Genomic DNA, 11,446 nt, shown 5'->3' on the forward strand with positions numbered 1-11,446 from the left:
GTAAATTGTGCTGCTATGAACATAGGGGTGCATATATCCTTTCTGATTGGTGTTTCTGGTTTCTTGGGATATATTCCTAGAAGTGGGATCACTGGGTCAAATGGGAGTTCCATTTTTAGTTTTTTGAGGAAACTCCATACTGTTCTCCACAGTGGCTGCACCAGTCTGCATTCCCACCAGCAATGCACGAGGGTTCCTTTTTCTCCACATCCTCTCCAACACTTGTTGTTTGTTGATTTGTTGATGATAGCCATTCTGACAGGTGTGAGATGATAACACATTGTCGTTTTGATTTGCATCTCTTGTATAATTAGTGACTTTGAGCATGTTTTCATATGTCTTTCTGCCTTCTGTATGTCCTCTTTCGAAAAAGGTCTATCAAGGTCCGTTGCCCATTTTTTGATTGGATTGTTTATCTTCCTATTGTTAAGTTTCATGAGTTCCCTGTAAATGTTGCAGATTAAACCCTTATCGGTGATATTGATCTCTTGGTTCTTAAGTCGAGGTCGACACTCAACCACTGAGCCACACTGGCCAGGCAGCTCCTCCATTTTATTATTTTTGTTGTTGTTGTTATTACTGTGTTTAGTCCTCACCTGAGGATATTTTTCCATTGATTTTTTAGAGAGTGGAAGGGAGGGGGAGAGACACGGAGAGAAAAGTATCGATGTGAGAGAGACACATCGATTGGTTGCCTCCAGGGCCGGGATGGAGCCTGCAACCAAGGTACGTGCCCTTGACCGGAATCAAACCGGGACCCTTCCAGTCTGTAGGCCGATGCTCTATCCACTGAGCCAAACTGGCCAGGGCCATCACCTCCATTTTAGCACAAAATAATGTGCTCTTACTCCTTTGGTCCTCATCAAATGACACCTCCTTGCTGTGGCTTTCCCTGACCGCCCTCTACACTCTCCCCTTCCCTCTTTTATTTTTCTACATAGCACTTGCCACAACATCGGCCATGCCATCCACTTCTTATTGTCTGTCCCTCCCTCCGACCCAGCCCCATTCGAGTATCAGCTCCATGAGGGCACAGATTTTTGTCTGTTTTGTTCACGGCCGTATCCCCAACATCTAGAACAGCGCCTGTCACAGAGCAGGCCTCGGTGCATATTTTTTGAATGAATGAATGGAGCTCAGGTGGGTTAATAACTCGCCTGACATGGCACTGCTGGGACTCGATCTGGGGCTGTTGGACTCCAAACCTGATGAGTTAGTGGCAGGATTCCATGGCCAAGGATCAGAGCAAGGACCAAGGCTCAGCCCAGGTTTGAGAGAAGACCCAGGCTTCCCCCCAGAATGGGGGGCCTGGCTCCTTGGCGTTCGGATCAAACTAAGTGACTAAGAGGGGCCCTCTGGACCCTGGGCAGCTCCTTCGAGGAGCTGGGCGCATGAATCTGCCTCACTGCTCTGCCCACTCTGAGTCATGAGCAAGCCAGAGCGCCCTTATTTTTAGTGCTGTTGCTGTTGTGGGACTGTAACCATTAGCCAGTAAGAGACTTAAGGGAGGAGATAAACATTAATCTTCCGGGCCTCCCCTCAGCTGCCACCTCCGCATAGTAAGATGCTCTTCTGCACCTGCCCAGGCAACCAAGCCCCGGGGTTGGGGGGTGGAGGGTGGTCAGGTGAGTGGTCAGAAAGAGAGCTGGTAGGTCTGCAGCTTTGGGGCTGGCCGGCTTGGGACCTCCAAGCCCAGGTCCGGGGGGGGCAGGAGGAAGGTGGGTTAGCTCTGACATTCTCCCAACCAGATCTGGAAGAAGCAGGCCCCCCTGCACCAGGCAGGGCCAATCACTGTTTCCTTGACGACCTCACCTTCTGAGGGTCCCCGGACGGAAGGATCCGGGCGATGTGGGAGCAGGGGGTTACCTGGGGTTCTCCTGGCTACAGCCTGGTCAGTGTTCATGCCGAACCCGAGGATGGGAAGGAAGGCCTGACCCAGATCTTTGGGCAGCTGGGATGGATTAGCTGGGCAGCAGGAACTAATCTCTGCCTGTCCCTACCTCCTTCTTCCACAGAACAGAGCTGTCGTTAGAGGGAACATTTTGCACAAAGCTGGGGGTGGTTGGTGAAACAATAAATATGAATTCCTTCTAGTCCATAATCCCTACCTTATCTCAGAATACATTGTCTCATGGGCTATAGGACCTCAGGCGAGTTATTTAGCTTCTCTGGGCTTCAGTTCCATCACCGTAGCACCTCACCAGTAGGAGGGCTGTGAGGGTCCCAGAGGCCTCACAGGGGCTCTTTGCTGTTTAGTAGAGGTGGGTGGGCAAAAGCCCCTGGCAAGGGAGGCAGCAGTCGCTTGACAGGTGTGATGTGAAGGCATCTGCCTGGCCCAAGAGATGTTGGGGTGACCTGGACTGTGTTCCCCAAAGCCTTGAGTTTTTACTTGATGCCCTCACTTTTCTTTATCCTGTCGTCATAGCATCGCGATGGAGAAAGAGGGCTCAGACCCACTGCCCGTGTGACCTTGGGCAGTTACTTTAACTGTTTAAGCTTCAGTTTCCTCGTTTGTAGTGTCATGAAGCTAATCAGATCCCCTGCCTCACAGGGTTTTTGTAAGGATAAAATGAGATAATCCATGCCTCTGCCTGGCGTATAGTAAATGCTTAGTAAATAATAGTTATTACTACTATAGTTGATGTTATTGATAAACACTTATTAAGCCCCTGTTGTGGTAGGAACTCCCCAGAAAGCACCACTCAGAAAGGTCCTACCCCTTGCCCTAGCTGGATAGCTCAGTTGGTTAGAGTGTCATCCTGATACACCAAGGTTGTGGGTTCGATCCCCAGTCAGGGTACAGACAAGAAGCAACCAATGAAAGCATAGATAAGCAGAACAACAGGTAAATGTTTCTCTTTCCTCGATCTCTCTCGAAAATCAATCAATCAATCAAAAGAGCCTGGCTGGTGTGGCTCAGTGGATTGAGTGTCATCTCATGGACCAAGAGGTCCCGGGTTCGATTCCTGATCAGGGCACATGCCCAGGTTGCAGGCTTGATCCCCAGTAGGGGGTGTGCAGGAGACAGCCAATTGATCTATCTCTCCCTCTCCCTCTCCCTTCCTCTCTGAAATCAATAAAAATATATATATTTTTAAAAAGATGTATCTGCCAGCTCTGGCCGGTGTGGCTCAGTTGGTTAGAGCATCATCCCATGCATGGAAAGGTTGCGGGTTCATTTTCTGGTCAGGGCACATGCCTGAGTTGTAGGTTCGATCCCCAGTCGGGGCACGTGTGGGAGGCCATCGATCAATGTTTCTCTCTCACATTGATGTTTCTCTCTCTCTCCCCTTCTTCCCCTCTCTCTGTAAAAAATCAATAAAAACTTATCCTTGGGTGAAGATTAAAAATAAAAAAAGCTGTATCTGCCTGGTGTAGACGTGAGCTCTCAATAAACGTTGCCTCTTAATTTTTTCAAATCATCATCACCTTTGTTGTCAGCACCATTATGCTTTAGGGTTGCTTTGAAGACTAAAGTAGGAAATACATGCAGCTCCCAGCACAGTGCCTGGTCAGATAGTAGGTGCTCAATAAAACTTAGGTATTAGTAGTATTTCTAACAAGAAAGAGGTTTTGGACACCCCGGCCCGATGAAAGCCCTGCAGTAGTGGCAGGAGTCCCAGAGCTTAGTTGGAAACCTGGATTCAAATCACTCTCTAGTGGGCAGTGCTTTCCTAAGCCATTTCCTCACCTGGAGAAGGTGCCTGTCTCCGGGATTGCTGTGACTTGCTGCATTAATTCAGCAAATTGTAAAAGTGCATAGTTGGTGCCTAAGAATTGAACGAGTATGAATAGCCAGGGGGCCACAAATAGAAAGTGTGGTTGATGGCTTTTGGTTTTTCTCCTCTGCTTTTAGATCACCAGAAACTAGAACGTGAGGCCCGGATATGCCGACTTTTGAAACATCCAAACATTGGTAAGTGCACTTACATACGAGCACTGTCTTTTTGGGGCGTTTTGTAGCAGGGGCTGGAGAACGGAGGTTCGCTGCCTTTTGTATATGGAACTACTTCTGACCCTGGGCCTTGGCCTGTCTGGTGTCTTGTTTTTCCCAAGTGGGAAAGCAGCCGGGTCTTGCTCAGAATTCTGGGGCATTCTAGTTTTGAGGCCTGGGTGTCTTCATGCCCGCAGTGCCATCTCAGGGCTGGGATGTGCGATATCGGAACAGGCTTCACACTCCGTTTCTTCCCTCCTCCTTCTGTCTTGGGGCTGAGGCCCAAGGTCCTCAGTGTGTGAGGCTCCAGGCTGGTGTCCCTCACCAGGGCCCTCCACGGCCCTCAGGAACAGGTCCGGATTTTGTTTCTGGACTTGGAAGGGTTTTGTTCCTGTGGCGGTGTCGTGCACGCTCTGGGGGTTTCCATGGTGCTCCTGTTTGTATTCCCCAGAGCCAGGGAAGCGAGCCGCCCACCCGCCTGGCTTGTCTGGAGAAGGGGTGGCAGGAGCCACTTGGATGGGGAAGGAGAAAGACGCAGAGGATTTCTCCCTGCTCCCACCCTGACGTGGGGGACAAGAGCACATTGTTGGTTGTTCTAAAGCCTGAGGAGGTTTGCCTGCCACAACCCACTCCAGCTCAGTTTTACATTGTTCAGCTGAAACAGTCTCTGCCAGGAGCCTTGGCCCCGATCTGGCGCTTCTCGCAGGGAGGACAGAAGCGGGGCCGGCTGCAGCGTCGGAGCAGAAACCCCGGTCTTGGCTTGAGGCAGAGCGGGGAGCATCTCCCAGGTTCTCCCTGAAAGCCCTGAGTCATCACACAAAGCATGTGTTCCGTGCTCCTCGGGCACAGCCTAAATATCGGGGCCCCCACAGCACCCCGGAGGCCACCCGCTCCCCTCCGCCCTGGCCAGGCCCGTGAGGCGACCTGCCAAAGCGTGATGCTTCCTCAGCCTCTGGCTTCCCAGATCTGGGGCCAGAGTGCTTCACGTGAGCTATTGCGTGGGAGAGCTGAGGTCGTACTCCGGCCCAAGGGGAGAGGAGCCGCCCCGAGGTAACCAGAAGCCCAGCCATGCAGGGCTTTATAGATCACAATCGGCAGCTTGGGTTACACCCGAGCAGATTGGCGTAGCCCGCGCTCCGCTCTGCCTGGCGCAGGGTGCTCCACGGAGCCAACACCTCTCAGCCTGCAGGTCCTGGGCTGGGAATGGCTGGGGCTCCCGGGCGACCTCGAAGGCAGGCTCACACCTGAGAACAGACGGTGCAGAGACACACCTGGAACAGCAGTCACAGACCCAGGCGTGTTTTGGTTGGGCTGGCTCCGTGGTCTAAAAACATTTTTTTATTATTTGCCAGTCAGTATTTAAGCATGAGATTTTGCATCTTGAAAGAATTCTGTTTCCTAGTCTTTCAAATCAGGAGGCTGGGTTCTGCTGAGCCCACTTCTGTGCGAGCTCAGAATCAGCTGGGGGGCTGGGCAGTGGTGGCCCCCTCGCCCCGCTGGCCGCTGGCCTTGCCACTCCCCATTATCTCCCGGGGCACCACCTGTGGTGCCTGTGGGCGTTGTGAGCTTGTGACCTCTGCCCTAGAAGTTCTAGAACAGGAAGAAAAAGCCCGTGGGTAACTAAAGCCACGCACAAGCACGGAGCACTTTGGTGTTCTAATTCCGGGCCTTGGGGTCTGTGCACAGCAACTTCCTCTCCTGATGCTCCTAGTGACCAATTCGTAGAACAGTGACCAATCGCCCTCAGGAGGAAGGAGAACAAGGGGAGGGGGAGATGAGGCAGGAGGCAGGGCCAGGTCTGCAGCACCGCGGCATAGGCGTGGTTGACCACATGTTCGGGGCAGGGCGAAGACAACCGAGAAACAACCAGGGAGAAATCTAACCCAGCTGGTGGTTCAGTGGTTGAGCATCAACCTATGAACCAGGAGGTCACGGTTCGATCCCCGGTCGGGGCAGGGCACATACCCTGGTTGCAGGCTCAATCCCCAGTGTGGGACGTGCAGGAAGCAGCCGATCAGTGATTCTCTCTCATCATTGATGTTTCTATCTCTCTCTCCCTCTCTTTTCCTCTCTGAAATAAAATAAATTTTAAAAAATGGGATTCTAGTTGAAAAAAGCTTCTAACTTTAAAAAAAAAATGTATTCCTAGAAATTAGATGTATACTTTTTGACCTTTTAGACTATACTTGGTTTGATAGCCCCTGCTTTGTACCACCTGCTCCCAAGTCAGAATTAAGGCAGATGGAGAGACCATCTACCCTAGCCATCTGCTCTGTAGGGAGACAGCAGGCCCCAGGAAAGGCCGGGCGAGCCATACTCACTTTGTTAGCAGCTGATTGCCTAGAACTGTGCTTGCATTTCATGACTGCTCCCAGGTCCTGAGGGATGTTGGTCTGAGGCCCTATTCTGGGGTCAAGGGCAGGGGGAAGAAAGGGTGAGCCAGGACTGTGTCCTGGGAGAGCTGGCTGGCCAGGCTGTCCGGCTTCCGGTGGGAACCAGGCCTCCTGGAGATGTGGCAGAGCTGTGGGCCCAGGAGGCCGGGGTTGCCATGGATTCTGACCTGGCTTGTGGCAGGAGAGGAGGCAGTTTTGTCCCCCTCATTCACTATTCCTCTCGTCTCTCCACTGTTCCATCCTTCAGAGCTGTGGCCCTTTTGGCTCCAGCCTCTTTAACTCCATCCCGCAGGGATACAAGTGGACCAGCCGAGGGTGGTGCAGTGTTGAGGAAGCTGAGAGCACAGAGCTCAGGGTCAAACTGACTCGGGTGGGGACTTGGTGCGAGGAGTGAGGCCTCCCCAGCTTTTTCTGTTCCGTCCCAGGGGTTAAAAGCCTCTTGGAAGAGAGAACCCTAATGTAGACTGTGGACTCTGGGTGATAATGGTGTGTCATTGTAGGTTCATCAGTTATAACGAATGTGCCACTCTGGTGGGGGATGTGGCTAGTGGGGGAGGCTGTGCATATGTGGGGACAGAGGGTATGTGGGAGCCCTGTGTACGGTCTGCTCGGTTTTGCTGTGAACCCAAATCGCTCTAAAAAATAGTCTGTTAATTTTTTTTAAAAGCCTATTGGTGGTGAGGTGTACTGCAGAACCAAAACCAGCCCCAGGAGAGTGGCCAGGGGTGTGGAGTTGAGACGGGGAGACGGCAGGAGTGCTCTCCGGCTAGTTTGAATGGAGTGTGTTCCGCCTGTGATCTGCCCGCTCCCTGCTCTAAATTCCTCTGATGAAGAGACTCCGTCTTCCTTCGTGCTGAGCGGCCCCAGCAGCGTCCCTCCCAGACCAGCCCTGTGGTTTAGAGCAGCACTTGTCAAACTTCTTTGTGCCCATGGATCTCCTAGGGATCATGTTAAAATCAGATCTGATTCAGGAGGTCTGGGGCGGCCCTGAGCTTCCTTGTCTCCAGGTGATGCTCACGGTGCTGGTCTGTGGACCATCTCCATGGAGACGCAAAGGTCTGTGGCTTTGGCGTCAAGTCCAGGTTTGAATGGGGGATTTGCTGGTTAGTAGCGGTGATGTTTTTCGGCACATTATTCAGCCCGCCTGTGCCTCCGTGTTGTCATTCGTGCCTCTTTGTGGAGTTGCGAGGGTTCGGCGAGCAAAGGAGGCCTAGGAAATAAATGGGGATGAAAACACATTCTAACTGCCAGGAGTGATCTCTCCCAGACTCCAGCCCCAGCTCGGTTCGCAAGGTATTTAAGCCCGGCTGCCTTGGGCTCAGGGCCCATGCAGCTACCAGTAAGTGCAGCAAAAATAGTAGCAAAGAAAATGAAGGAAACGTTGAATCGTGACTGAACAGCTCTAACTCCCTACCCACCACTCCTGGGGGCAGCCTCAGGCTCCCTCTGAGCCCCCAGCCACAGGACTCCTTCCGACTGTGTTTTTTGCTGTGGGCGTTAAGAGTGACACTTTTCCAGTACTTTCTGACCACGGTTTGTTAGTTAAAATATGGCATATTGTTGTGTGTGTCTTTTTTGTATTTGTTTTTTGTTCATTCTCACCTGAGAATATTGTTTCCATTGATTTTTAAGAGAGAGTGGAAGAGAGGCTGGGAGGGAAGCAGGGAGGGAGAGAAACATTGATGTGAAAGAGACCTAGCCAATGGTTGCCTCCCACACACAGCCCAGCCCCGGGGAGGGGGGGCGCGGGGGTAGGGGCAGGGATCGGGATTGAACATACAACCCAGGCACGTGCCCTTGACTGGAAATCGAACCTGGGACCCTTCGGTGTATAGGCTGACTCTAACCACTGGACACACAAGCCAGGGCAGTTGGGTGGTTTTTAAAGAATTGGAAATAGCCACAATATTTGGGTTGTGGCTTTGTCAGTCCTTGAAGATATGAAACATATCAAGTAAGAGTATCTGAGTAGTTTTTTGGCCTGTTCTTCCTTCCACCGTTTGTAAAGAACAATAATTAGGCTTATCACTGTCCTCTCATGAACACTACAGTCCTTTCCCCGCTCTTCCTGTCTGTAGACGCGTCTGGCCCTCCTGGGCCTTCCTGCCCTCTCGTCACTGTGGATGGGCGGGTGTCGGGTTATTTCATTGCACGCACCCATAGCATCCTTTCCTTCTGCCTCATGGCCTTCCACCGTCGTGCTCAGTTCCATTCTGGGGTAAGTGCTGGTTTAAAGGCTGTCTTCCCCGCTCCCCTGGAAGCTCCCGGTGGCGGGGCCAGGTTTCTTGTCTTCACAGCTGGATCCGTGGCATGTACGGCCACGCCTGCTTCAGAGAAGGTGCCGAATGGACGCTGATGAGTGAATCAGAATGACCAGGGCTAGTGGGGACAGGCTGGAGCTCCTGTGCCTAAGAGGATGGAGAAGGTGACAATATCAAGGGTCTGATGCCCGTTGGTTTTGGCTTCGAGTCTCAGTTCTGCCCCTTGGCATGACCTTGAGGGGGTTTCTTTGGAGCCTCAGTTTCCTCTCCTGTTGGATGGGGGTGAGCAGAAGTTCCTGTCCCCCAGAGTCAGTGTGAGCGGTCAGTAAAACCCCGGGGGTAAAGTACTTGGCACAGTGCCCAGGCACAGAAGCAGCTCACGTGTTGGTTATCATCATTTGGATCATTAGGAAGAATCCGCTCGGTGGGCACTTAGAGAGGTGCAGTCACGTGTCTCCCCTTGTTCTCATTTCCCTTTTAATTTTCTTTACAAATGGAAACCAAACACCAAAAACGATAGCCGTCTCGTTCAGACACGGACCTTCCACACCTGCTGGCACCCACACCGGAGCCCTTCTCTGGGCTGGGTGGCCTGGGAGGGGGAGTCTTCCACTGCGGCTTCTCCTTCCTCCCACCTGGGCTCTGTGTGTGGCCTCACGGAGAAGGGCAAGTGCCAATGACTCCCTGTCTGGGCATAGGCCCGGGTGCCCGCCCTGTTCTCAGCCCTGCTGTGCTGTGCTGTGCTGGGGGTGCGGTGGGGGGAGGGTCCGGGCTGGCTGGCTGGGCGGCAGGACTCCCCGGGCGTGGTGGTCAGCACGGAGCCTACTGTCCTGTGAGCTCGCCATCCAGCTGCTGTTAGTCACCTCCCTAACAAAGCTGGTTTTTGGCTTCTGGGACAGCTGATTTCCAGGGGATTATTTGTATTACACACTTTAATGCTTTTTAATAGCAAATTTCTAATTAAATGGAAAGTCCTTTTGGAAGCGAGGGAGCAGCAGCTGCAGCAGGACCCAGCACGCAGCACTGACTGAGCCCAGAGGAGCACAGTGAGGAGGCGGCGGCAGGGCTTGGGGGCTCGCGTGAGCGCCTGGGTGAGTGGGGCGGGGAGGCACCCGCGCCTGGCTGCGCTCCTTCCTTCTGTCACCTGCCGGCTAGAGAAGCGGGCTCCTGTTTGCCCGAGGACAGGAGAGAACGGGTTGAGAAGTACTGCTGCCTCTGGTCCCATTGGTAAGTCACAGAAATACTGAGTTTGGGGTGGAATTTGGGGTTGAGTAACCAGATCCGATCAAATAAGGTAAGCAGTGAGAAGTGTAAACAGTCCTTAGGCCCTGGTTCAAACCCGGCAGGCCTGAGCCCTCGTGTGTCAAGCGAGGGGAACCATGGCGCCCTGGTGATGGCTTAGTGCCTGGATTTTAGGTTCTGGCTGATCCCGCCTCGGTGGGGAGGGGATGTAGGGAAGCACCTCAGCCCTGATAAACTGCTCTGACACCAGAAATGGAAGCTGTCATTTGGGGAAGAGAAAAGGTGGTTTTTCTGTGTCCGAGAACGTCACTGGTTGGCTTGGTGTCGGGCCATTCCTGAAGTGCTCCTGAAACTGCCGAGGCTTGGAGTGAAGGTCAAACAGAGGGAACTCTTTGGAACAGAGGTTTCCCATCCAGAGAGTTCAGGTGAGGGAAGGGACAGGAGCAGCCAGACGGCAGCCAAGGCATGGAGCTGTGTTTGCATTAGAATGATGCTCAGCTTGGCATTTAACCCAGAGGGTGGCTCTGTGGGCAGAAGCTTGTAGAGAACTCAGACATTAGGTTGGTTTTCTGCCCAAGAGCTCTGGAGGTGGGGAGTGGGAAGGGATTCTGCTCACCAGCCTTCTCTTGCAATTGGTGGGTTGCCATAGTCGGCTCCACGCAATGGCCTCCCAGACCCGTCGATGCTGTTGTAGGTACATTCGTGAATGGTCTCTCTCCCGGGCTCCGTTATTTTGTTGCCTGGGTGTGTGGGCCACTCCACCTGTCTTATAGGAAACAGTGGTGTAGACGGGTCTTTGGAGACAGATAGAGCTGGATTCACATCTTAACCCACCATATCTTTGGCCTTTGGCAAGATATTGTATGTTCCTGCCCTAGCCAGCCTGGCTCAGTGGATAGAGCATCAGCCTGTGGACTGAAGGGTCCTAGGTTCGATTCCAGTCCAGGGTACATACCTTGGTTGCAGGCTCAAGCCCCGACCTCGTGTTATTATGTGTTCCTGAACCTCCTGTGTCCTCATCTGTAGAATAGGAGTAATACTCATCTTACGGTGGTCGTCAGAAATAATAAGCTCCTTGAAGGCAGGCACGTTGTCCTTCCTAAACCTAAACCCCCTAGCACAGGGTCTGGCACATAGTAGGCACTCAGTAAATGCCTGTAGCATAAGTGGTGTATGCCGAGGGCTTACAGAAGGCCTGCGCATAATAGGCACTTAATGTAATGGTTTTTGTTGCCTTCGCGGATTGCCTCCCATGCTCACCACCATCACCTTCGCTCCACGTGCCTTCCTGCTGGGCTCTCCTCTCCCACTTCTCCCTTGACTCCTCTGAAAGGGCGCTGGGCTCTCCCATCTTGCCATTCTCTGTCCCCTCCCCCCCTTGGTAAGCCTGGTGCCCCTCACTGAGCATCACGCTGTCACTCATCCTATCCCAGGACCAGCTTCTCTCGGACCAGCCCCTCCGACGGTCCCTGCTTTTCTCCGTCTTCATAGTTGCGTCTTCTTAGCTGCGAAGCTTGTCTGAGGTGGCGACCAGGGCGCTGAACCTGGGGCCTGGGTGTCTGCGCCGAGGCCGCATCACCTTGGATGGGGGAGCACTGGGCACGTGGCGCTCCTTC

The 11,446-nt window shown here is 53.0% G+C and overlaps 1 protein-coding gene across 1 annotated transcript in view; it reads left to right on the forward strand.

Moving 5' to 3' along the window:
• Positions 1–11,446, forward strand: part of CAMK2G (calcium/calmodulin-dependent protein kinase II gamma) — a 58,019-nt gene that overhangs the window by 9,040 nt on the left and 37,533 nt on the right. The window contains exon 2 of the mRNA XM_005864698.1: positions 3,857–3,916. Coding sequence (XP_005864760.1) covers positions 3,857–3,916 — 60 coding nt within the window. The remainder of the gene's footprint in view (positions 1–3,856; positions 3,917–11,446) is intronic.

Source organism: Myotis brandtii, unplaced genomic scaffold (assembly GCF_000412655.1).
Source record: "Myotis brandtii unplaced genomic scaffold, ASM41265v1 scaffold190, whole genome shotgun sequence".
Lineage (NCBI taxonomy): Eukaryota > Metazoa > Chordata > Mammalia > Chiroptera > Vespertilionidae > Myotis > Myotis brandtii.